Source organism: Stomoxys calcitrans, chromosome 1 (genome assembly GCF_963082655.1).
Source record: "Stomoxys calcitrans chromosome 1, idStoCalc2.1, whole genome shotgun sequence".
Taxonomy (NCBI): Eukaryota; Metazoa; Arthropoda; class Insecta; order Diptera; family Muscidae; genus Stomoxys; species Stomoxys calcitrans.
Window position 1 is genome coordinate 136,309,884 of NC_081552.1, and position 27,313 is coordinate 136,337,196.

Sequence of the window (27,313 nt, forward strand, 5' to 3'; positions counted from 1 at the left end):
CAAAAAGGATAAAATCGTTGTGTAAGGATTTGCAAATTGTAAGTCAAAAATTATTTAGATTTTAGTTCAAATGCAGCCACTAAAACCATGGTTGGGTTAAGGGTTAAGAGGCAATGGATTCCGAAACATCCTGGAATCCTCCAATTGAGATGATGCTATAATTCTTCTCCATAGTTTTCTTTCCTAGACTATTCATAGGGGTCATGTTGTCGTTATTAGTTGCAGTCCATTCGAGCTCAGTTAATTTTCAATTATTTGTGTTTAAAACTTAGGGAGTCTGGAATAATTTTTTGTTTATATCCGGATGTAAGGACTGAGCGATCAAAGTAGAACCGAACCCCCCTCCCGACTGAAGCTAGTGGTTAAACGGCTCCCTCTCTACTTTGTTCTCCACAATTTCAACACCAGTACTACCATCTTGTCCTTCCATCTGTGTTCAAAAGTGTTAGGGGTAATGAAGAACCCGAATACAGGGAAATCCGTCAGGGAACCCTGAATGCATGAAACCTTTGAAAGATAGTAAACATTTGAACATTACATAAATAAAATGGCGCCCAACGTGGGGCCAAACTAAGACCCATTTTCAGATTAATAATTTGTTGATCTAGTATAATCTGTGACAATATCATCTAGTCCAGTCCAATGTTTGCTCCAAAATTCTTTTTATTAGCCTTAAGTAGATTTCAATTACCAAAAGAAGTTACGACATGGCTTCTGGAAGAAAGACAGTTGCGTTAAATACTTAGCGACCTTCTCTGGATTTTCATTTATCTGATATTTCGGATATTATGACCGAGAACAAGTCGCTAATACTTTTAATGTGATCTGATTTCTTTTAGAAACCATTTGTTAATTTCGGGAAATGTTGAAGATTTTTTTCCGGATATAGTGTGCTAGTCACAAGCGTCCCGTGGTTTATAGGATTAACTTTAACATTGCTCTCTGGCATCTTAAAGTCCATAAGTCATGGTACAGGGGATTGTAGAAGAACACTGGTTTGCTAACTTGTCTTTGAAGAGTATCGGATGCATTTCTCCATAGCCCTGTTTGTTTTTATAGGAATATAGCTCATCATTTCTCACCACTTATTTCTTTAGTCACCAGAAACGTAAAAAGATATTATTATATTTGAGACTTGAATATTTTCATCTAATTTCACATTTAGCTACACAGAAATTTGGAATAGAAATTGAAAGATATTTATGGCTGTCGCATGTAGCCCTATTGATTCAACCCTTATGGGGGCGGCATCCTTAGATTTACATAATACGTGTCACATTTGTGACGAACAGATGGTTTTCGAGTCCCAGAACTGTTATAGAATTGTAACGTGTTTGCACATTTTTCATGGTAAATGCATTGAGAAGCATCTGTCTTCGGCTTCTAGTTGTCCCTTTTGTAGGCGGTCGTGTGAACTTGCAGATCTCAAGGAGTATCCTTCGGATCAGCAAATAGCTCAGGAAGGATCCTATCCCTCAGGATCTGATAGGCCTACCGGGTATACTGGTCGTGGAAAAGGAAGAGGAGCTCTGGCTCATCGTCCTCAAACTCGTAGTATAAGAAAGAATCTTTTTCAGGACATGAACGCGAGTTTGGATTTGGATTATCGACGAAATGCTGACCGTGTTGATTTATTGAAGTCACCTCCTCCAAATCCTGATAGGGGAACAGGGAAGGAGGATGGACAGGTACGGCAAGACAGACAAGGGAATTCGAATAAAAAAGATCCACGAGATATGCGAAGAACTTTGGACAACCAAATATATCGAAATAGGCAAGAGTTTCATTTACTTGATCTATCCAGGAATAGTATTCAGGCTGAGTTTGATTATGGTCGTTTAGAGCGAATTATTGAAGAAAGTATATCGAAAAGATTGCAGAATGTGAACTTTCCTCGAAATCGGGGTGATCGACCCCAATTGCCAGATTTGGACAGACCATCACCCAATCCAAATTATTTTTCGGGAAATATTGGTCGAGTACCTTTTTATGATAATAGACAAGACCCTTGACAGTTTCCTAGATCTCTAGAGGCACCGAACCTAGAGAAAGTAACCTCCGTAATCCAAAGTTGGAATGTGAAATTCGATGGATCTAGCAATGGTTTGACTGTAGATAAATTTTTGTATAGAATCAAATCACTTACTGCTGAGCATTTTAATAGTAATTTTGATCTTGTTTGCAAGAATTTGAATATTCTCCTTACCAATAAGGCGCATGAAAGGTATTGGAGATATCATAAACAGGTTCAATTTGTTGAATGGGATTCATTTTGTGCTGCTCTCAAGTCGCAGTATGGGGACATGAGATCTGTTTTTGATAGAAAAGAGGAAATTCGCAACAGAAAGATGAAGGCAGGGGAGTCTTTTCAATCTTTTTATGATTCTATATGTACTTTGATGGATCGGATTGATCAGCCCATTGAGGAATCAGAGCTAGTTGAGATGCTAGTTAGGAATTTGCACCCAGATATACGCCACGAACTTGTGTATGTGCCAATTTACTCCGTAGCTCATTTGCGAAGATTAGTCCGGATGCGGGAAAACTTACTTTCCGAGGATTCACGAAGAAACAGTTATTTTGGTAAGCAATATGCTTCCACTCAGTTACTGCTCCGTCGTAATATTTCTGAGGTAGAATGTGAGGAGGAGGATCTTCAGAATACTTCCATTTCTGAGCGAATAGATGCAACCATATGTTTGCTGGAACTGTGATAGCACCGGTCATTTCTGGGAAGACTGCCTACAGGAACGTAAAATTTTCTGTTATGGGTGTGGGGCTAAAGGTATTTATAAGCCTAACTGTCCGAAATGTGCTGCAAGGAGACTTTCAAAAAACTCCACGCGCCAGAACCCGCCACCAAATCATTCATAGGTAACGATACCATTTCAATTGATACCACATTAGACGAACCAATTAGCCTTGACTTACCATACCATACTATACTATCCCGCCAAGCTGCTGTTGAAGGGCATTACAAAAGAACTCTTTTTCCCATTCGTCCATATCACGAGAGATATCTCGCATATATGCGAAAACGGAATCAGTTTTTTATACCCTCTGCCATAGGATAGGGGGTATACTAATTTCGTCATTCTGTTTGTAACTACTCGAAATATTCGTCTGAGACCCCATAAAGTATATATATTCTTGATCGTCGCGACATTTTATGTCGATCTAGCCATGTCCGTCCGTCCGTCTGTCTGTCGAAAGCACGCTAACTTCCGAAGGAGTAAAGCTAGCCGCTTGAAATTTTACACAAATACTTCTTATTAGTGTAGGTCGGTTGGTATTGTAAATGGGCCATATCGGTCCATGTTTTGATATAGCTGCCATAGAGGGCGCAATTCCTATCTGATTTGGCTGAAATTTTGCATGACGTATTTTTTTCCTACTTTCAACAACTGTGTCAAATAAGGTTCGAATCGGTTCATAACCTGATATAGCTGCCATATAAACCGATCTGGGATCTTGACTTCTTGAGCCTCTAGAGGTCGTAATTATTATCCGCTTTGCCTGAATTTCGTACGACGGATCCTCTCATGACGATCAACATACGTGTTTATTATGGTCTGAATCGGTCTATAGCCCGATACAGCTCCCATATAAATCGATCTCTCTATTTTACTTCTTGAGCCCCCAAAGGGCGCAATTCTTATTCGAATTGGCAGACATTTTACACAGGTGTCCAACATATAATTTAATTGTGGTCCAAACCGGACCATATCTTGATATCGCTCTATTAGCAGAGCAAATCTTTTCTTATTTCCTTTTTTGCCTAAGAAGAGATGCCGGGAAAAGAACTCGACAAATGCGATCCATGGTGGAGGGTATATAAGATGCGGCCCGGCCGAACTTAGCACGCTTTTACTTGTTATTGATGAAATTTCCTCTGCGATTAAACGTCCAAGACGTTCCACTATTCGAATGAGAGCATATTATAAGAGACGTAGGGCAATGGCTAGATATGTCGTTTCCTCTGTTATTAGTAACCCAGTGGATCGTAGATATTACGCCCAGGTGAATTTTTTAATTTTTCCGTATGCTATCTTTGGGTGTGATAGAGCAGTCCACATTTCCCTGGAGTTCGCCTATGTGATTGGTAGTCAAACCAAACAAGGTTAGATTATGCTTAGACGCTCGCAAGTTAAATAATGTCACCAAAAAAAGATGCATACCCCTTGCCAAGCATCGAAGGGATATTCGCCAGATTGCCCAAGGCGAATATAATTTCTAAGCTTGATTTAAAGGATGCGTACTTGTCTTTGAAGAGTATCGGATGCATTTCTCCATAGCCCTGTTTGTTTTTATAGGAATATAGCTCATCATTTCTCACCACTTGTTTCTTTAGTCACCAGAAACGTAAAAAGATATTATTATATTTGAGACTTGAATATTTTCATCTAATTTCACATTTAGCTACACAGAAATTTGGAATAGAAATTGAAAGATATTTATGGCTGTCGCATGTAGCCCTATTGATTCAACCCTTATGGGGGCGGCATCCTTAGATTTACATAATACGTGTCACATTTGTGACGAACAGATGGTTTTCGAGTCCCAGAACTGTTATAGAATTGTAACGTGTTTGCACATTTTTCATGGTAAATGCATTGAGAAGCATCTGTCTTCGGCTTCTAGTTGTCCCTTTTGTAGGCGGTCGTGTGAACTTGCAGATCTCAAGAAGTATCCTTCGGATCAGCAAATAGCTCAGGAAGGATCCTATCCCTCAGGATCTGATAGGCCTACCGGGTATACTGGTCGTGGAAAAGGAAGAGGAGCTCTGGCTCATCGTCCTCAAACTCGTAGTATAAGAAAGAATCTTTTTCAGGACATGAACGCGAGTTTGGATTTGGATTATCGACGAAATGCTGACCGTGTTGATTTATTGAAGTCACCTCCTCCAAATCCTGATAGGGGAACAGGGAAGGAGGATGGACAGGTACGGCAAGACAGACAAGGGAATTCGAATAAAAAAGATCCACGAGATATGCGAAGAACTTTGGACAACCAAATATATCGAAATAGGCAAGAGTTTCATTTACTTGATCTATCCAGGAATAGTATTCAGGCTGAGTTTGATTATGGTCGTTTAGAGCGAATTATTGAAGAAAGTATATCGAAAAGATTGCAGAATGTGAACTTTCCTCGAAATCGGGGTGATCGACCCCAATGGTTTGACTGTAGATAAATTTTTGTATAGAATCAAATCACTTACTGCTGAGCATTTTAATAGTAATTTTGATCTTGTTTGCAAGAATTTGAATATTCTCCTTACCAATAAGGCGCATGAAAGGTATTGGAGATATCATAAACAGGTTCGATTTGTTGAATGGGATTCATTTTGTGCTGCTCTCAAGTCGCAGTATGGGGACATGAGATCTGTTTTTGATAGAAAAGAGGAAATTCGCAACAGAAAGATGAAGGCAGGGGAGTCTTTTCAATCTTTTTATGATTCTATATGTACTTTGATGGATCGGATTGATCAGCCCATTGAGGAATCAGAGCTAGTTGAGATGCTAGTTAGGAATTTGCACCCAGATATACGCCACGAACTTGTGTATGTGCCAATTTACTCCGTAGCTCATTTGCGAAGATTAGTCCGGATGCGGGAAAACTTACTTTCCGAGGATTCACGAAGAAACAGTTATTTTGGTAAGCAATATGCTTCCAATCAGTTACTGCTCCGTCGTAATATTTCTGAGGTAGAATGTGAGGAGGAGGATCTTCAGAATACTTCCATTTCTGAGCGAATAGATGCAACCATATGTTTGCTGGAACTGTGATAGCACCGGTCATTTCTGGGAAGACTGCCTACAGGAACGTAAAATTTTCTGTTATGGGTGTGGGGCTAAAGGTATTTATAAGCCTAACTGTCCGAAATGTGCTGCAAGGAGACTTTCAAAAAACTCCACGCGCCAGAACCCGCCACCAAATCATTCATAGGTAACGATACCATTTCAATTGATACCACATTAGACGAACCAATTAGCCTTGACTTACCATGCCATACTATACTATCCCGCCAAGCTGCTGTTGAAGGGCATTACAAAAGAACTCTTTTTCCCATTCGTCCATATCACGAGAGATATCTCGCATATATGCGAAAACGGAATCAGTTTTTTATACCCTCTGCCATAGGATAGGGGGTATACTAATTTCGTCATTCTATTTGTAACTACTCGAAATATTCGTCTGAGACCCCATAAAGTATATATATTCTTGATCGTCGCGACATTTTATGTCGATCTAGCCATGTCCGTCCGTCCGTCTGTCTGTCGAAAGCACGCTAACTTCCGAAGGAGTAAAGCTAGCCGCTTGAAATTTTACACAAATACTTCTTATTAGTGTAGGTCGGTTGGTATTGTAAATGGGCCATATCGGTCCATGTTTTGATATAGCTGCCATAGAGGGCGCAATTCCTATCTGATTTGGCTGAAATTTTGCATGACGTATTTTTTTCCTACTTTTAACAACTGTGTCAAATAAGGTTCGAATCGGTTCATAACCTGATATAGCTGCCATATAAACCGATCTGGGATCTTGACTTCTTGAGCCTCTAGAGGTCGTAATTATTATCCGCTTTGCCTGAATTTCGTACGACGGATCCTCTCATGACGATCAACATACGTGTTTATTATGGTCTGAATCGGTCTATAGCCCGATACAGCTCCCATATAAATCGATCTCTCTATTTTACTTCTTGAGCCCCCAAAGGGCGCAATTCTTATTCGAATTGGCAGACATTTTACACAGGTGTCCAACATATAATTTAATTGTGGTCCAAACCGGACCATATCTTGATATCGCTCTATTAGCAGAGCAAATCTTTTCTTATTTCCTTTTTTGCCTAAGAAGAGATGCCGGGAAAAGAACTCGACAAATGCGATCCATGGTGGAGGGTATATAAGATGCGGCCCGGCCGAACTTAGCACGCTTTTACTTGTTATTGATGAAATTTCCTCTGCGATTAAACGTCCAAGACGTTCCACTATTCGAATGAGAGCATATTATAAGAGACGTAGGGCAATGGCTAGATATGTCGTTTCCTCTGTTATTAGTAACCCAGTGGATCGTAGATATTACGCCCAGGTGAATTTTTTAATTTTTCCGTATGCTATCTTTGGGTGTAATAGAGCAGTCCACATTTCCCTGGAGTTCGCCTATGTGATTGGTAGTCAAACAAAACAAGGTTAGATTATGCTTAGACGCTCGCAAGTTAAATAATGTCACCAAAAAAAGATGCATACCCCTTGCCAAGCATCGAAGGGATATTCGCCAGATTGCCCAAGGCGAATATAATTTCTAAGCTTGATTTAAAGGATGCGTACTGGCAAGTAGCTTTAAGCGAGGAGGAAAAACCTTTAACCGCTTTTACTGTGCCAGGTCGTCCGTTATATCAATTTGTTGTCATGCCATTTGGTCTGTGCAACGCGCCCCAGACCATGTGCAGACTAATGGACAGCTTAATCCCACCTGACCTTCGACATTCGGTATTCGGATATTTGGATGACTTGATCATTGTATCTGAGAACTTCCCAGACCACCTGACTGTGTTAGTCCGCATAGCGGAAGAGTTCAAGAAGGCTAACTTAACGCTCAATATCGAAAAAAGTCACTTCTGTGTTACCCAAGTGAAATATCTTGGATACATCATTGACAATGGTGGCATAAGGACGGACTCAGAAAAGATAGAAGCAATTTCGGCTTGACCTGTTCCAAAGCCGGTTAAGCAAGTTCATGGTTTTCTAGGACTGGCAGACTGGTATAGGCGTTTCATTGATAATTTTTCATCCCTTACATTTCCTATAACGGAAACGTTGTCCTCCAAACGGAGGTTCAAATGGACTTCGGAAGCCAATGAAGCTTTCGAACTTGTGAAGAATCGTCTTACCACTTCCCCAGTATTGGCCAACCCGGACTTTGCGAAGAAGTTCTACCTTCACTGCAATGCCTCCGACTAAAGTGTTGGTGCAGTGTTAGTTCAGCTTGATGAAGACGGAAATGAGCGACCTATAGCCTATATGTCCCGTAAGCTGAACACTGCCCAACGCAATTATAGTGTTACGGAGAGGGAGTGTTTGGCTGCAGTGAAGCGTTTCAGGTGTTACCTGGAGATGCAGGATTTTGAGATTGCTACGAACCATGCCTCATTACTTTGGTTAATGAAACAACCAGATCTGTCCGGTCTTCTGGCCAGATGGGTCTTGAAATTACAGGCGTTTAAGTTCGATATCAGTCATCGCAAAAGAAAGGACCACGTAGTCCCTGATGCCCTATCGAGGATCAGTTCTGATGAAGTTTCGGGCATTGAACTTACTGAGCCGAAAATTGATTTGGACTCTACCTGTTTTGACGACAATGACTATCTCGAATTAAGGATTAGAATAAGACAGAATCAGGACAAGTATCCTGATCTTAGAATTGTTGACAGGTATGTGTATATCCGCACAGAATGTTACCGCGGTGATGAGGAACAGTAGAATAGGACTTGGAAGTTGTGGATTCCACAGTCCTCACAGATTCTGCAAACGTCGTTACTGACAACCTTCTATCTGTCAGCATGTTTTCCGATTAGACAGTGACCTGTCATGACTGCCTGGCTATCTGAGAAGATCTTTATGCCAATCGTCGTAATGACATTATATCTTTGCCATTCCACCACTTCCTTAATTGCAAGGATCTCCGCTTGATACACACTGCAGTGGTCGGGTAACCTTTTCGATATGACCAGAGCACACCCCAAAGCCCACCTGGTCGTTTAGTTTGGAACCATCCGTATAGAAGTTTATGTAACTTTTGTTACCAGGGATACCAATCGGTTCCATCAGAAATAGTGGTACAGTACTTTTAATCAAAAAGGTTGTAATCCACACTGCATGGAACATCGGATATTGTATCAAGGATAAAACAGTGTCCGTAGCAGCCACATGACCAATGAGAAAGCTCCCTTAACCTTACGGCAGTGGTCGCAGCAATTTATTTAACCACAATGTAGAGAGGCATAAGATGTAGCATTAAATTCAGGGCATCAGATGGTGTTGTTCTCAGTGCGGCTTTGATGCACAAACAAGCTATCCTTTGGATCTGGTTAAGTATTGAACAGTAGGTGGACTTGAAGCGCCGTCCACCAGACCACAACACCATAAAGCATTATAGGTCTGACAACGGCAGTATATACCCAATGCATGACATGCGGTTTAAACCACAAACTTTTGCCCATGGCTCTCTTGCAGGTGCATAGGGCATGAGTTGCCTTTTTTGCCCTTCCCAAAATGTTGGATTTGAACTGGTATGTACCGAATGCATACCAGTGACAATATCTTCCGGCACAACATTGTCCGTTGGAGAATTTCCCACCTAAGTGCTGGTATCTGTTAGACGCGAAAGCCGGGCAATGACAAAGGAAATGCTCCAACGTCTTATCATCTTCCCCACATGCCCTACACATGCTATCACTTGTCTCACCGATTTTACATAAGTGAGCTCGCAGTCCTATGTGTCCCGTTATGATACCAATAGCTATACTTACCTTCTTCTTACTTCCTTTCAGTAACAGTCTCGTCTTCTTACGATCTGGACCCCCCATAGGATTTTTGTCGTTTTCGCTGTTCCACAGGGTTGCATGCGCATTCATCGCCCACGCCCTTAACTCGGAATGCGTCGACCCGAAAGGCAGTCCTCTGGCCTTCACCGCCAAATCGTCTACCTATTCATTCCCCCATAATTTGTATATTTGGGCTTACATGCTTAAGTTGTAAAGGAAAAAGGAGCCGTTTTCAGAGCATTACAAAGAGAAAACGAGTCGTTTGCTCAAAACAGCTTTGGTCTGAACATAGAGCTTAATTTGTAGGGTCGGTTAAGGAAGGTAGGTTAATTAATATGGGTCTACCAACCAAGATGCGATGTCTTTGGATGCGTATTGGTAAACTGGAAGGGAGGGCATACTGTGCAGCTTACACCTTAGGACAGCTAATCAAATGGTGTCGGGAAAAGATCCTCTTGTGTTGTAGTTTCCTTCTACTTTGTGTTTTAGTCCATTCTATCTGATTTTCTGTTGTTGTTATCATTTATGCACACATTAACATTAAAGCTGGTAGTGGTTAGAGTTTAAAGATGAGTTTGACGTTTTATTCTGTGTGCTCGTAAATATCAGTATAAAATATTAATTTTACTATTGCTTCAACGGGTTTCATTGAATTTGTTGTGCTTCATTGGAAAGAGTGGGTTAATTAGTGCTGCACTTGTTTCGTTGCTTGATCGTTGGTGTGTTTTCTTTAATTTGTTTTGACTTGGAAATAACCTGGCCCGGTTCTTTTGATCGCTTTGTTTTTTTATCGTTTCCAATATTGTTGTTGTTATTATATTTGCGGTAGAGAGAACTCAACTCATGTATTACCTATTGAATTCGGGCATGCCCACCTCCAATGTGCGGGGCTGAATGGTAGGTATTTTGATAATATTAGGGGTCGTTCGAATGGTTTGCGCTTGTCTTGTTTGAAATGCAGGTCCCTGGATGTTGATTTTGATTATAAATTGCATTCTGAGGCGAAGATAGGGGTTTCAATATGAATTAGCATTTTATGTCGATCATTTAAATTGCCTGAGAACATGTCTTCTAGGAGGAAGACGTCTGCGCCACTAGTTTTGATTATGCATCGGTTAATACAGCGACCACTCCGGATGTTCGGGATATTCTTGCCAACACCGGCGATTCGACGTCGGACCGGCCTGTTTTGGGTAACGCGTCTACGACAGCTACGTCGGTTCCGGATAAGTTGGTAAATCCTGTTATTTGTGTGGTAGCCGTCGACGTTGATACACAATCGGGTTCTCTAGATGACGTCCTTTCTCAGGACGTTCCTGCTCCTCAATGCATCTCCCCCGTTGACCACGCACATAGGGTCTACCAGTCATCACGACCTGATGTCTCTCCTTATGATCCCGCACGTACGGAACAACGGTTACCTAAGACGAATGTGCCCATACCTGCGGTGACGAGCACTGACCGGTCTTTGCGGCCCAGTGTCGACCAGTCTTCACTGCTTGATGTAAGCAGACCCTCGCTGCCGGTTTTGTTTCACGACACAAGATTATATTTGTTTCCCATTTATCTGGCTGTACGTCTATTGATAAGTTGGTGTCTTATATCAGATGAAGATGTGAGGTCGATTGTGATGGGCATAGATTTAATTTTAGACAGCCTCGTAATATAGCTTCTTTCAAGATACTCATCCCGTTTGTTTGATTCTGTTGTTATTTGTTTTGGCCTTTAGACCTGCTTGTACGGGAGTTTGTCCTTCGCGTGAGGCAGGAACGATTTAGGGCTGCTGATTTAGCTACAAAATGTACGTAGCCTAAATACTAAATAGTTACGGGAAGTATATATGAATAGTTAAGATTGCGAATATGACGTGATAGCTTTTCTAAGACTTGGCTTCAACCTGACATCTTCGATACTGAGATTTTCATACCCTCCACCATAGGATGGGCCTATACTATTTTCGTCATTCTGTTTGTAACACCAGGAAATATGCGTCTAAGACCCCATAAAGCATATATATTCTTGATCGTCATGTCATTCTAAGTCGATCTAGCCATGTCCATCCGTCCGTCTGTCCGTCGAAAGCACGCTATTTTTCGAAGGAGTAAAGCTAGGCGCTTGAAATTTTGCACAAATACTTTTCATTAGTGTAGGTCGGTTGGGATTGTGAATGGGCCAAATCGGTCCATGTTTTGATAAAGCTGCCATATAAACCAATTTTGGGTCTTGACTTCTTGGGCCGATGGAGGGTGCAATTCTCATCCTATTTGCATGAGGTGTTTTGTTGTGACTTCCAAAAACTGCACTAAGTATGGCACAAATCGGTACATAACCTGGTATAGCTGCCATATAAACCGATCTGTCATCTCGATTTCGTGAGACTCTAGAGGGCGCAATTCTCATCCGATTTGGCAGAAATTTTGTACAACGGCTTCCCTCATGACCTTCAACATACGTGTTTAATATGGTCTGAATTGATCTATAGCTCGATACAGCTCCCATATAAACCGATCTCCCGATTTTGCTTCTTGAGCCCCTAAAGGCGCAATTCTCATCCCAATGGACTGAAATATTACACAATTACATCTACAATGTTCAGCATTCAATCAATTTATGGTCCGAATTAATTAATCTATGTCATTTACATCTTATTAGATCCATATGCAATTTGGCGTCAGTAAATTATATTATCTTGGTTCTTGGTGATTTCAATATGCCTGGTAGTTTTTGAAATATAAGTACTGAGTCTGGTAGACTATTTCCAACTTCTGTGGGTATTTTCGGCAGTTTTGGAACTAAGTTTTGTATCAATAAAACCAGGTTCGTAACACTACATGTAATTTATTTGATCTGTTATTGTGTAATTCTTCTAAACTCAATGCTATCTGCTATCATCTAACTGTAAATGTCTCCCATAGGCTATTTGTGTTTAATTCTAATGATCACGCTTCCGGTCGTAGCTTTTGCTCCAAAGAAACAAATTTTAATTCACTTTGTAGAAACTTATCACGTATTATTTGGCAAAGTTTTTGCGGAGATATTTTGGACCATTTGTCAGTTTTCTGTGGCCTTCTTAAATCACAATTTTTTTTCTTTTTACAATCCCATTGCAACCGGTTGTACGCACCGGATTGAGCCGATGGAATCCTCATTGGCAAGGGCTGCCGCCTCAGTGTATGTGTTAGTCTTTTTTCAAACGGCAGCATCCTAGCCCTTATATTGCCAGGCCAGTGTCGGGAAGTGTATCGTTCCTGCAGTTAAACTGCAACGGACTGCGTGGCAAAATCGATGAGATCGTGGATTTCAAGAGTCGGAAGAGCATATTGGTCGCTGATCCAGGAAACAAAGCTGACCAACACCTTCAGCTTGCACAGTTGTCACGATTACAATGTGCTACGTAAGGATCGCTCAAGGAATGGAGGTGGGGGATTGGCCTTCGTTATACACCATTCCGTGCAGTATAGACCTATCTCGCCTGCGCTTGACGCTAGTGACCCCTGCATGGAATGTATGGGGATAGCAGTCAGGTCTGGCACTGCCGAGATAGAGATATACAACGTGTATATACCGCCGGTTGGTAGCTGTGTCCCGATTAATGGCCAGGCTTACAACCCCGACATAAGTGCGTTACTATCTGGCCATAATCGTCTGGTTCTAGGGGACTTTAATGCGCATCACACTTCATGGCATTCTCTCCTAGGTAACGACCAGCGTGGCATAGCTTTGGCAGAGCAGATAGATAGCTCCACGTTTTGCACGGTGAATGAGGATGCCCCCACTAGGATTACGAGGAGGTGCAGCAGCTCGCCCGACATCTCAATTGCATCCCCTGATCTCCTGAGTGACGTATCCTGGCAAGCCGTCATCTCTTTGGGGTCAGACCACCTCCCCATAATTCTGACCATCGACCGACCACCCGACTTCATAACCTCTGAGCGCCGGACGTTTATCAATTATAAGAAGGCCGATTGGACTGGCTTCAGAGACCAATCGCCGCTTCAGTGAACTGCCACCCCCTCTGATGTGCTTGTGGCCGAGAGGAAATTCCGAGACATCATTAACGCAGCAGCCGCTCGCTTTATACCAGCCGGTCGAATACCCCAAGTGCGACCCAATTGCCCGGCGCAGGCAGTGGTACACGCAGACGAGCGTGATGGGATTCGTGCTATGGACCCCGCTAACCCCAGAATCAGCGAGCTAAATCTGAAAATAAGCAGGGCAGTCAACGAACATAAGCGGAATTTGTGGCTGGAACACTTGGAGCAATGTAACTTAGGCACCGGTGTAGGCAAACTGTGGGCCACTGTTAAGTCACTCTCGAACCCCGGTAGACGGGATGACAGGACCTCAGTCACTTTTGGCGAGATAACCGTGAGTGATCCGAAGAGATGCGCCAGTTTGTTCAACCGTCAATTTATTGTGCGTCCCGCGAGAGACTGGGCAAGGAGGAGAGCCATTCGCCGTATTCGTGGTCTCCGAACCGATGAACAGCCATCACAATTTACCGTGGGCGAAGTTACGAATGTCATCCCTGGCGCCAAATCTTCTAAGGCGTTGGACCCCGACGGAATCTCTACATTGATGTTGAAGAATCAGGATTCACCTGCAGTTGAGTACCTTACCACTGTCCTCAACCTGTCATTGAACACTCTTATAGTTCCCGATGTCTGGAAAATGGGCAGAGTGATCCCGCTACTGAAGCCTGGAAAAGACCCGAGTTTGGGGGAGTCGTACAGACCGATCTCTCTTCTCTCATCAGTGGCAAAGACGCTTGAGGCATTACTCCTCCCGAGCCTCGTAGGAGAATTTCCATTCGCCAAGCATCAACATGGATTTCGGAGACTGCACAGCACAACAACAGCTTTGCATGCCATCACCACACTCATTTGCCGTGGCTTCAATCAGCCCAGGCCATGTGATAGGACGGTCCTCGTGGCGCTAGACCTGTCGAAGGCATTCGACACGGTCAGCCATGCCAAATTATTTGAGGACATCGCCAAAACGTCCCTCCAGCCAGGCCTGAAACGATGGGTCGCGAATTATATGTGTGGTCGCAGTCATTTGTGAAATTTAGGGATAAGAAGTCGAAATACCGTAGAGTGAAACAAGGAGTTCCCCAAGGTGGGGTGATATCTCCGGCACTGTTTAACCTCTACCTATCCCCCATTCCACCCCCTCCAGACGTCATAGAGATGGTATCATATGCGGACGATTGTACGATCATGGCATTAGGCCCCCACCCATTGATGACATCTGCGATAGGTTGAACGTCTACCTCAACGAGCTTGCCCCATATTTCGCTGCAAGAAATCTGAAGATATCCGCCACCAAATCTTCAGCCACACTGTTCACTACAAATACGCGTGAGGTGAATACTGAGCTGACTGTGATGGTCGATGGAGAAATGATTCCGACCATCAGATGTCCCAAAATACTTGGCGTCACATTTGACAGCTCTTACACATTCTCCTCACATGCCACAGCAATGTGCAATAAAGTCAAAATTAGAAACAAGGTCCTCAAGTCACTTGCTGGCAGCACTTGGGGTGCAGACAAAGAAACCTTCTTGACAACGTACAAAGCAATTGGCGGGTCTGTGGTAAGTTATGCAGCGCCAGTGTGATCTCGTCAACTCTGTGACACGCAGTGGAATAATATTCAGATCTGTCAGAATGCCTCCCTCCGAACTTCGATAGGCTGTCTCCTCATTTCTCATGTGGACCACCTCCATCAGGAGACAAAGATCCTACCAGTGCGAAGACATAACTACATGCTGTCTAAGCAATACCTTTTGTGCTGTTATCACAGAAACCATCCAAATCATCATCTTGTGGATAGATACCCACCGCCCAGAAGCCTTAAGAGAGAACCTCTAGATCAAGCGGCATATCAAGCGGGTCTAAACAATATTTATGCAGATACGGTAGCAGATGCGGTAATTGGCTACCGGGTGAATGTAGTCCTTGGAGAACGACCGCCACCCATTGCACACGAAGAAATCGACCTCCCCCGGCAAACCAGAGTGGTTCTGGCTCAATTACGTTCCGGCAGATCCAGCCGCCTCAATTCCGACAGAGCTAGGATTGATGCCGACGTGCAAGATGTATGTCCAGATTGTAACCAGGGACCGCACGATACACGTCACCTGTTTAACTGCCCGGCCAGACCCACTAGACTCAGACCCAGATCCCTGTGGACGCACCCCATCTTAGTCGCAGAGTTCCTGGGTCTTGACACTCAACAGAAACAATGGAAACATGGAAAACAATTAAGGATTTTGTAAGTAGCACGGAATTCCTAACTTAGATTCTCCTTTTCGAGGATACTTTGTTCGTATTTGGGGCGCACAACAAGCCGATTACTGGCTTAGGTGTATGTCCATAGTGGCATGGGACGCACCCTATTTTCAACCTAGAGCCTAGTACTGACTTCGACTTTTCGGCCGAACAACTGCCAAAACGCATTATAAAAAAATTGTGACGAAGAAAATACGAACACATTCCGTAGCAGTGGTGATTTATTCTATGAGCAAAATAATAGCGACATGTCGCTACGCCAATACAAATTTCGCTCCAATTATTTGCCAATGTAATTAAATGCTCACGAAATGGACACCAATCAACACTGCTTCAATGTTGTCTTTGTCGTTGTTTGACTTTTTTTGTGTTTTGGCCAAGAAAAGAGTCCGTCGGATTTCGCAATAATTTAACAGGCATTTTCGGTGCGCATGAAGTTAGAAACAACAACCTCCCAATTTTCCCTTCTAGCCAATGTATCAAAATTATCAAAAGTTATTAAAAAGGGGTTTTTGTTTACTTACAGAATTTTTAACATCGCACTTCTGCATGAAATGCAGCTTCTTAGTAGTTCTGTTGTACAACTGGAAACGTGGAGTGAGAGTTACAAAAGTTGTACTGAAATAAAGACCTTTTCCTCGATGTATGTTGACGCCTATTACATAATTAATTTTCGAGTTTTCAGCTTTTAGTTCCCGAAATGTGGTTTCCCTGTTTATGCCGAAACTTTTACACCACTGAAATAAAAATGGTTACATCACTTAATTTCATGACACTTATTCGAAAATATAATTATACAATTTATCACTTCTTCAAAAAATATCACTGTGTAAGTCACAAACATTTTATTCAAATTTATAAATCGAAAATAGAATTAAAATGTCTTCTCTTTTTGCCTCCCCCATTTTAATTCGTTTTTTTCCTGTTAATTTTGAAAAAGTTTAATTTTGTTCCACATTTTTAATGGAACTAATCACCTTGTTTGAAAGTCATGTTTAGTCGTTCAAATTTAAGTCTATATTTTTTCTGTGCATGTGGTTTTTAGTGTACTTCAACATCTAAATAAAAAAGATATAATTGCAGATTTACTCACCGGGTTATTGTTTCCATAACTTTTACCGAGTCTAAATTCGAGTAACGGAGCTCCTTCTTGGTCAGAAAAGGAAAATATTAGAGGAGATACTTCGCGTGCATATTCATGATCGTCGAACTGACCAGATGAGGGTTGATTCGTCCCCTCCTGCCGAAATATTAAAGGCAATCCTGTTTTATTTATAATCCAAATGGGTGCTCCAATAAAAATGTCCATGCCTTTTCCTTGAAACGATTGAATAGAGACTCTCAGGAACAGTTCCCTGTTCAAGATGTCAATTAACTTAAATTTCGTCTCTACTATTCCTGTATGGCCCAAAGGAATTTTGATTTGACCCGAAAGTCTGTAATTGTCTAAAGACAAACTCAATGAAAAGGAATCTGTTATGTCGATGGAATAAATTTCAATTTGTTTAGTGGCATCAATTCTTCCTTCAATATGGCCAGATATTTTATACAGTACGTCACAACATAATAAATTTTTTAATTTTAGTGGTGGTAGTATGTTTATTGTGTGACCTGGCAGAGCCCCCACATCTCTCATTGGGTATTTGTCCTTTCTTATATCTGATATAACGTGAAATGGTACTTTATTTGGCAAAAAACAAGAGTGCACGTCTTGGATTGATTCCTGCAAGACACAATTTAACCACGATATCGAGTGTGTACAAAACGCAGTTTCATCAACTTGTTCCGACAGATATTTTCTGAATGATCCGTTGTCATCGTTTCTAACCAACTCGTAGACTTTATTTTGAAGGTCACTCTCTAAATAGGGCTTTATGAATAAAGTTGAGTCCAAATAACGCAAGGGAATTGTTATCTTCTGCAGTGGATCTAGGGCCATAACAGCGTTTTCGTAATCGCCTTTTAGTTTCATATGTAATAAAAATGGCTTTTCAGTATTGTTGACAACATTTAGAGCTGAGCGTACAGTTATTAACTTTTGCGCGGAGCCACAGAGAGATATTTCAAACACTATCCTTGTTTTTTTGTTGTATTGCATATCCAGATTAGCATATCGAAAAAATGTTCCAACTTTATCGATGGATATAGGCCCAATCAGTGTCCAGCCGTGAATTTGAACTAAAATCTGATGCATATTCAATTTATGTGAATCCAAATGTCTCCATTTGCTTTGTGGCCCGAAATCAAACGGAACGATCTCGTTGTGTTGTGCAGATATCCAATTACATAATAAATCCTGTTTATTATTAATCTCAGTGCGTGTTATTCCGCCAACATGCGAATAAAATATTTTAAATAAAAGAGGTTCTCCCGTCAAGTTTTTCAGAGCAAACGGTACAAATGGATGTCTTTGCTTAGAATTAACATTTAGACTATCGGACGTACTCGATCGAACAAAGTCTTCTGTCCAATTCTTTCGAACAATTTCACACAATTCTATAAGTGTTGATGTTACATTAAATTTAAGTGTTTGTTTGCTAAAAACATTGACATGTAGAGTTTTTAAATTTTCGAACTTTGACCTTAAAAATTTCCAGTTTCCACAGCACTCCCAGGCCTCAATTATTGGTTCCCAACCGCTGAGCCGCCTATTATAGTAGTTACTCGATATTATACTTTCAACTTTCCCATCATAGCAAACAGCCTGATTTGCTTCTGTGGATAAATTAAAATTTTGATCAATATTCAGTTGGCAAAGGGAAAATTCTAGGAGGGGAACATCTGCATCCAGACAGTCGTCGATAATGCAAATTGAAACACTGCTTGCATTGAAGGAAATATTAGATATATTCACTCTAGAAGTTGTAGATTTTTGTTTATGTTGCGACATCCATATAGCTGCTTCGTTCAAGTTGTTATTATTAATATGCATAGCTGACCAGCACTCATCAGGCTTGAAGCCCATGGCAACGAGCGGAGCAATTTTTTCAAAATCATCAATAACTGATGATTGCGGTGGTGCCGAATGCTGCGTTTGCTTTGGTATGGATTGCATCATGCGCGAGAAAAGCATCACATCGTTGTATGATACTCTCAAAAATACTTGGTTTGGAATAAAAATGTGAAAACAATTATTGCGAAGTTCCATATTAAGCGTAAATGGATCAATAATTGAGAGCGAACTTTCGTTTTCAGATCCCAATATACATGAAAAAATTTCTAAATGATTTATATCCACCGATACGGGAACAACACTGCTATTGGGCTTGTACGAAAATACAGTTGTACTTTTCAGTATGATTGCGTTCGAGTCGGACTGTGCGCTGTTCTCTACAAAAACTATTTCCGAGTTTGTAATATTTAGCACAAATTCATTTTTTACATCTGTATCTTCAGTGAATGTTGTGGCAAACGGTTGTTGTGATTGTGTTGCTCCATGTCGTGATGCAGACTTTTTTTCAATTACTAATGACGACATTAGTGGTTCTTCATTCAAGAAATTCTTCAGACTCTCCAAGTAGTCCAAAAGCGCCATTATTCTCATGTTGTTTAACAGAATTGTATATTTAGACACATCTCCCCTACTCCGGCTGTGAATTTCAGCTTGCACCGTACTCTTTGTACTGCCTCCACCCGTTGAAGGCTTCAAAATATGTTTGAAACAGTTATTTGGAGTCGACTTCCTTGAGCTTTCTCTAGCATCCATCAATAATATTTCAGATGATATTAAATCAATATCTTGTGAACCATCACTGTACAAGTCAATTTTAAGATTAGATTTTATAAATTTTATGCAGGCGAGATTTGCACCTGAACTTCCATAGCCTCCATAGCCTTGCAGCTCACATGGCTCAGCTAAGTAAATTGTAACATTGTCAAGAATGAAATTAATAGACAATGTATTCCAAACATCTACCGCTTGTGGCACATTGACTTTTGTTATCGACGACAATATCTCTAGCGACTCGTTTAAATTCATTTGGTAATTAAAGTACACATCGTCAATGGTTTCGCCCAAGTTATATTTTAGAAAACCTCGAATTAGTTTGTATTGTTGGACGTTGATAAGGCCATTTAGTTCGGAAAGAGTGCCTTTAATTTTTATATCAGGGATATTATGGCTGACGTCTGGCTCGGTATTTCGTATTACATGAATTTTCAAATGACATTTTTCCTTGAAAATTGTTTTACCCAAATTGACAATGCAAAAATTTCCCACGTGTAGAATGCCAGAATCCTCGCCAGGCGTACAAGCCAAATTATTTATCTCCCTTTTACCAGTTAGAAGGTTAATGTTTAAAAGGTCTATATTCATCACATCAATGATTTCATGGAATGATGTATCCGTCGATTGCCGTTCTTCACTTAAGGTATGATTGTAATATGCAAAAATATTTTTTAACGAAAACTTTCCGAGGTCGGCAATTAGCAAATGATTGCTGTTGTGTGATACTGGAAAAAGAATAATCGGTGAGTCGGCGTGAACTTCCAGCCCAATTTTTTGAAAGTTACTATTTCGATTTTTTTCATCTGCACTCTTTATATGATTCATCACTGGCTACATTCAAAAACGGAAATATGGTTTTAATTTCAAGAATTTATAAGATACTCTTAGATCTTACCGATTGTAACTGTAATAGCTCCTTCACGAAAAGTTGTAGTTCAATAACAAATCTTTTCGTGTGTACATATTTTACGGATGACATATCAATTGCCAAAAGCGCATCTTTCTCTAATGATCTGCTTTGTTTCTTAGATTGCATAGAATTGTCATTTTTCCTGAAATTAAAAAAAAAAAAAACAAAAAATCACAAATCAAAATGTTTTCGCTATATTGCAATTGCAAATCATTTGTACAAATCTTTGTTATAGCATTTTTTCGTGGAAGGGTGTTGCACAATGTTAAAAATTTGTTTAAAGATCCTTCGAAGTAGCTTGCTTAAATAAATTCCCGCTGCCATATATTGAATAGATGAGGGCAAAGCTTTCCATAAAAGGATTGCGTTTGTAAAATATTGCCATTTTGATATCAGCAGGCGTTTTAGAGGCGTCAGCACTAGTATGCTGCGGGTTGTTCTCAAAAATTGCGGCATTTGGTACGGATATTTCATGGGTGTTTCAGGCACAAGTAAACGATTTTTTATAACAAGAAAACACCAAATTCCACATTCCATATGCTTTCCTCACAGGCGAATAGCTCTCGTATCGATATATGTTTCAGCCGTTGAGTGGAGCGCACGTTTTGTTGGTTCGCTCCTCAAAAATTTCCCACTGGGCGGTTGATGATCTGCGTCTGTTTCCAGTGGAGCGGCAGATCTAGAGGACGGGACAAAAACCCAACAGCAGCGGTGGTGGTATCAGGCCGTAGCATGCTGTCTGCTACTGGCACCTTGACTGGTGGAGCGGCTGCTCCAGGCTCCACTAGCCGACAGACGACTGGTCAAAGACAAAGACACCTGATTCGAGACTTAAGGACAAGGCCGAACCTATTCTATCTTCGCTTTCCTTACGGAATTTCTTGGGTTTCCTCTAGTTTGTGACGATGTAGGCTGGTATCGGACCCGATACAGACTAATTGTCTTCGGGGATCAACGATCAATTGAAATGTATCGTTGTGCCCTAAAAAACGATTGGTGAGATGTGGCCAGGTGCAGCACTAGATTTAGTCAAGAAGAAAGATATTCCTTCTCGACCGATGGCGCATGCTTGGATACCAAGGATTCCCTCAGATCCTTAATCCATACATGAAAGATTAAGGGAATGTAATCCCAATCTTTCAACCACCGACTAGAAGATTGGATGAGGCTGATGGTGACCGGAGACATGCAGTATTCGTACTTAACTTCGGCTGTCTCGCAGACCTCAACAAGTCTGAAGGAGTTGAATCCTACGAATTCAACAAGTTGAAACTAACGGTCTATGGGAGCGGTGGGGTTGGGGTATCAGGAGACGACTCATCAGTCGTTGCTGAACACTTGCCTGAGGAACTATCGACCACATCGCTAAAGTCTGGCGAATTGCAGGAGACTGAAAATCACGCTGCCACAATCGAGACAGGAGGGGAAGGCATCGAAATGGGACCCGACAAGCCCTGTGTGGATGGGTAATCCGGTTGGACTGGGCTCAAGGTGTGCGCCAGCGGGGAAGCACGGAACTCGAATAGTACTTCGACAACAGCAGCTAGTAAAGCATCTAAGGAGGAATCATCCACACCGCAAGTGTCCAGTATCCTGAGGAAGAGTGGTTCCACAGCTGTCTCACTTGCCCCTTGCCCTTACGTACGAAAGCTCATCATGACGAGATCTAACGAATCTTGTGAGAATGAACTCCTGGTGGAATCAGAAGTTTTGAGTGGTGGAAGTTCTGAGTTCTGAATATAGTCCGGTTTCTACGGATAAATCTTAACCATTGTAAAGCCGTTCCGGCGGCACTAAAGGTCCTCCTGATGGCAGGGGATTTGCTTGGTTCGCATCCATGAACCATGGGTGTGTGGAAGAATGGATCGTGGACTACGGATTCCGGGATTTAAACTACTCAAGGGTACGGGGAATGGGAGACACAGAGCCTGTATTCTTGCAAAGAGTAGCCTAAATGCTTTTCTTCTTCCGCCGCTAAGCCTCTATTACCGGAAACCGACAGGAGTTACTTTATATTACCTTTGTATCGGAAGATATAAGTGGAAGAATATGCAACTGGAATGTGTTGGGTGACCACAGCTTCTCTGATCATCGTTATATTTGCTTCGGCCTTGGAGAAAATACTGCAAAAGTGGTCCCTCGGCTAAACAGAAGAAAGGCGGATTGGAATACATTTTCAACGTTTGCCTAAATAACCCAGACTTTCTGGGAACAGAGCGTGAGGGATAAGGCTGCCCTGTCGTCGTAGGCAGAATTGGACGCCTTTCTATCGGAACGGATTCGAATTTTGTTGTGTCTTCACGACCTTAGAGCGAACGGTACTTCGAAACGCGTTAATGACAAGAAGGTTAAGACTCATCTTACGAATGCGTTTTCTTCTAAATCGCCTCGATCTTCATGTGCGCTTTGTAAAGGGTGATTTTTTTGAGGTTAGGATTTTCATGCATTAGTATTTGACAGATCACGTGGGATTTCAGACATGGTGTCAAAGAGAAAGATGCTCAGTATGCTTTGACATTTCATCATGAATAGACTTACTAACGAGCAACGCTTGCAAATCATTGAATTTTATTACCAAAATCAGTGTTCGGTTCGAAATGTGTTCATTCACCGTTCAGCGATTAGGCTCATTTCTGGTTGAATGGCTACGTAAATAAGCAAAATTGCCGCATTTGGAGTGAAGAGCAACCAGAAGCCGTTCAAGAACTGCCCATGCATCCCGAAAAATGCACTGTTTGGTGTGGTTTGTACGCTGGTGGAATCATTGGACCGTATTTTTTCAAAGATGCTGTTGGACGCAACGTTACGGTATTTAGGTTGCGGACAGTGGATTGCTGCGTAGAAATATGGGGTAACTGTAATTGCAGTCAAGGGTAATATGCGGTATCGATTGGAGAGACTCAGTGAGAAGCCGGGTGGCACCGGCGTAAATACCGAGTACCTATAATAATCGATATAACAAGGTGAGTTATTGGTATTTTCAAATAACCAACGGTCATAACGTTCCTCCCATGGACCGGAACAAGCTGCTTACCTATGAAGCTTGACGAGGATTGTTACCAGAAAAAATGTGTCATAACTTTAAAGATTCAAGCTTAAGGTCCGAACATAATTTAAAGATGCTTCATTTTTAACATTTTTAAAGAAACAGAGAAATTTATTCCACAATGTGGTATCTTAATATTAAAGGCAAAAATCTTCACGTCAAAATATCGTCGAAAGTAAGGAAATTGACTTTGGAACAACGACAACAGTGTAAGTTTGATAAAGATACAGATAGGAAATTGAGCGTCATGTGTAAGGAAAACTAGAAACAATTAGCGATCGAAACCCGAAATGAAAAGTTGTGTCTTTAGTATAAAGCTATTTATATATAAAGATAGCATGGCGTACGACGATGTTGGCTTCGCATATGCCACAACAACAAACCTTTTGCAGTCTCTCCACAAATAGTGGAACTGTATGAGAATCAAAAATATTTTCAAAGTTCTTACTGACAGCTTTCTTGGAATTTATGAGCAACAGTGTTTTTGTCATTTAGACTATTTTTGTCTAAGCTCATAACATTGATGATTGACTGGGTAATTCGTCGAAGAATGCCGCTAAAGAAGGGATGATATCCCAGAAACTGCAGTCCTGTTAACTTTTCGACCAAAGTTTTGAAAATATTTTTGATTTATTGGGTTGCCCAAAAAGTATAGACGGCGTTGACAAATTTTTTCACAGCTTGTGACTCTGTAATTGCATTCTTTCTTCTGTCAGTTATCATCTGTCTTTTAGCTTGCTTTATAAAAAAAGTGTAAAAAAAATATATTTGATTAAAGTTCATTCTAAGTTTTATGAAAAATGCATTTACTTTCTTTTAAAAAATCCGCAACCAATAAAACCAAATGGGGATTTTATTAATAAATAAATCACCCAAGTTTGTCAAGTAATGAATAAGTTGGATAACCACTGATTTGTTAGTTACCCCTGTGGTAAATGATCTTGAACGCATAGACTAAAAAAGAATTATAAAGATATTGATTTTTAAAGATCGCTTCTTTGGCTCGCATTTATTACCCAAATCGCTAGATCAAGGACAAAATCTTTAATTTTGGGACAATTATTTTTCAGTGTAGGTGGCTGAGTGCCCTTCGCTACACCTGTAAAAGGCATTTTAGGCAAAACAAATATTTCTTTAAGTATTTAAAACATATGGCGGTGCACGGACGGGAAAGTCAATGTAGCCTAACGAATAAGACCCGACAATGGAACCATCACCGACTTTCTCAAGATTCAGAAGACGGATAGGCAAAGATCCTAATATTAAAACATTATGCAGTGCAGTGATAGGAATTTCAATGGAGGCTTTCGACGATAAGACCATCACACACTCCCAAGAAGCCCATTTAAAGGTCCTAATATTGAGACATCAGGCATTGTAGTAATAGGAAACTCAACTCATTAGGGAGCAGACGATGAGTGACTGAAATGCCAAAAAGCCCATTTTCCGCAGAACCAGTGATTGAGGTCGTCCCGGTAAAAAGGCAGTGAAGATAAAGTCCCCGAGTTAAAGTCTCGTATAACTGTTATAAAAAAAGACTTTAATGTGAAGAGAAAGCCCTCGCCTAAAGTCTTGTCGAAAAGTGTTATAAAAAATAATTTTTTAAGCGGTCATAAAACTGAAAAAAAGCTGATTTATTGGAAAAGGGCAATAAATAAAAAAGGTAATTAAAAAAAAAGAAACATATGAAATAAAAAGTAATAAAATAAAATAATGATAAAAAATACCAATACATTTTTTCAGCTTTATTTTCTATATCCGAAATGAGGTAATGTGAAACAAGTAATTAAATATTTTAAGAACGTAGGAGCCAAATGGCTGCTACAAAAAAACAAAACATATCAATTTGGTCAGTTGGGTCTTAGAGAACATGGCCAATTTCGTGGATATAAGACTTCTATTTCGAATTTATTTTAAATGGGTAAAATAAGGTCTTGTGAAAAGACCTTATATTCATTTTTAGTAAGTATATGGAGGCAGGAAAATACCAAAAATATTAATTCTTTCTTTATAAAAAAATAAATTCGACATAAAGCTCTTGCACTGAGCTCTTATATGCCGGAAATTGGCCTGTTGTGGGGCCCCTACGGCCTAGCGGAAAGAATTAGTGTTTTTGGGTTTTTTAGGACTCAAATGATGTTTAATTATTTATTTCACATTACCTCATTTCGGATACAGAAAATAAATCCGAAAAAATTGATTGAAATTCTTTTTATTATTATTTAACTTTTTATTGCTTTTGATTTCAAGTTTTCTTTTTAATAATATTTTTTATTTATTGCCTTTTTCCAATTAATCAGCTTTAACAATATAATAATAAATCAGCTTCATGACAATTTCTGACCAAACAGCCCGCGTACAAAATTATTTTTATAACACTTTTCAACAAGACTTTAGGCGAGGACGTAATCTTCACAGTTAAAGTCTTTGTTTTTTTTTTATAAAGTTATACGAGACTTTAACTTTCTGTATAAGTCGTTTAGCCAAGACAAGAACGAGACTTTAACTCGGGGACTTAATCTTCACTCCCTTTTGGCTTGGATGTTTAAGACAATAGTAGATCCCATTGTGCAAAATTTCAACCAAATCGGATAAGAATTGCGCTCTAGAGGGACTTAAGAAGTAAAATGGGGAGATCGGTATGTAGGTTATGGACCGATTCAGACCATATTTGGCACGTATATTAGAGGGTATTGAAGAAATCACTGTGCAAAATTTCAGCTAAATCGTCCTCTAGAGGCTCAAGAAGTAATATCGGGAGATCGGTTTATATGGGAGGTACATATATCAGGTTTAAGACCGATTCGAACCATACTTTATACATCTATTGAATGCCATAGTGCAAAATTTCCGCCAAATCCGATAAGAATTGCAGCCTCTAGTGGCTCAAGAAATCAAGATCTGAGATCGGTTTATATGGGATCTATATCAGGTTTTAGGGCGATTTGAACCATATTTGACACGTAACTTACGTGGCCATTGGAGAAGTCATTGTTCAAAATTTTCAAATCGAATAAGAATGGCGCCCTCTAGATGCTCAAGAAATCGAGATCCGATATCGGTTTATATGGCAACTATACCAATACATGGACCGATTTGGCTCATTTACAAACTCAACCGACTTGCACTGATAAAAAGTTCGTATTTATGCAAAATTTCGAGTACCTAGCCTTACTCCTTCGAAAGTTTCGACACAGAGACGGACGGACCGACGGACAGATAAACAGATTGCCGGACATGGCTAGATCGACTTAAAATGTAATTACGATCAAGAATATATATACTTTATGGGGTCTTAGGCGAATATTTCGAGGTGTTACAAACGGAATGACGAAATTAGTGTACCTCCATCCTATGGTGGAGGGTATAAAAAGATTACTCAGCTGTTTGCATGACCTCACTTTAGTATGACATCCTGGGAGGTAGGTATAAAAATGGTAAAAATATACAATATTTATTAAATATTGCAATAGATAAATCACAACTAGAATGCATTATAAAATATTGTTGGTGGTTTGAAGAATAACGTTTGCAAACAACAAAACATAACTACATTGACTCGTTTTTCTTATGTTGTTTTGAAGAACATCTCAAGCATTCACACTAGTTGAGATGTTTTGAAAATACAATATCTCTTTTTCACACTGCAACAGAAATGTTTTGATGCACTATTGTTCAGATTTATTTCTTGATTTTATAATTTTTTTTGGAAAAAAAATTGATTTTTATTTTTAGACATTATCTAGGCAATATTTTGCACAATTTAGGCATTTATTTGATCTCACGTGCG

At 40.5% G+C, this 27,313-nt stretch overlaps 1 protein-coding gene across 1 annotated transcript in view; it reads right to left on the reverse strand.

Moving 5' to 3' along the window:
* The window catches only part of LOC106094757 (intermembrane lipid transfer protein Vps13D), a 502,283-nt gene that overhangs the window by 203,300 nt on the left and 271,670 nt on the right, over positions 1 to 27,313 (reverse strand). The window contains exons 12-14 of the mRNA XM_059360895.1: positions 20,463 to 20,619; positions 16,934 to 20,398; positions 16,365 to 16,577 (exon numbers count right to left, since the gene is read on the reverse strand). Coding sequence (XP_059216878.1) covers positions 16,365 to 16,577; positions 16,934 to 20,398; positions 20,463 to 20,619 — 3,835 coding nt within the window. The remainder of the gene's footprint in view (positions 1 to 16,364; positions 16,578 to 16,933; positions 20,399 to 20,462; positions 20,620 to 27,313) is intronic.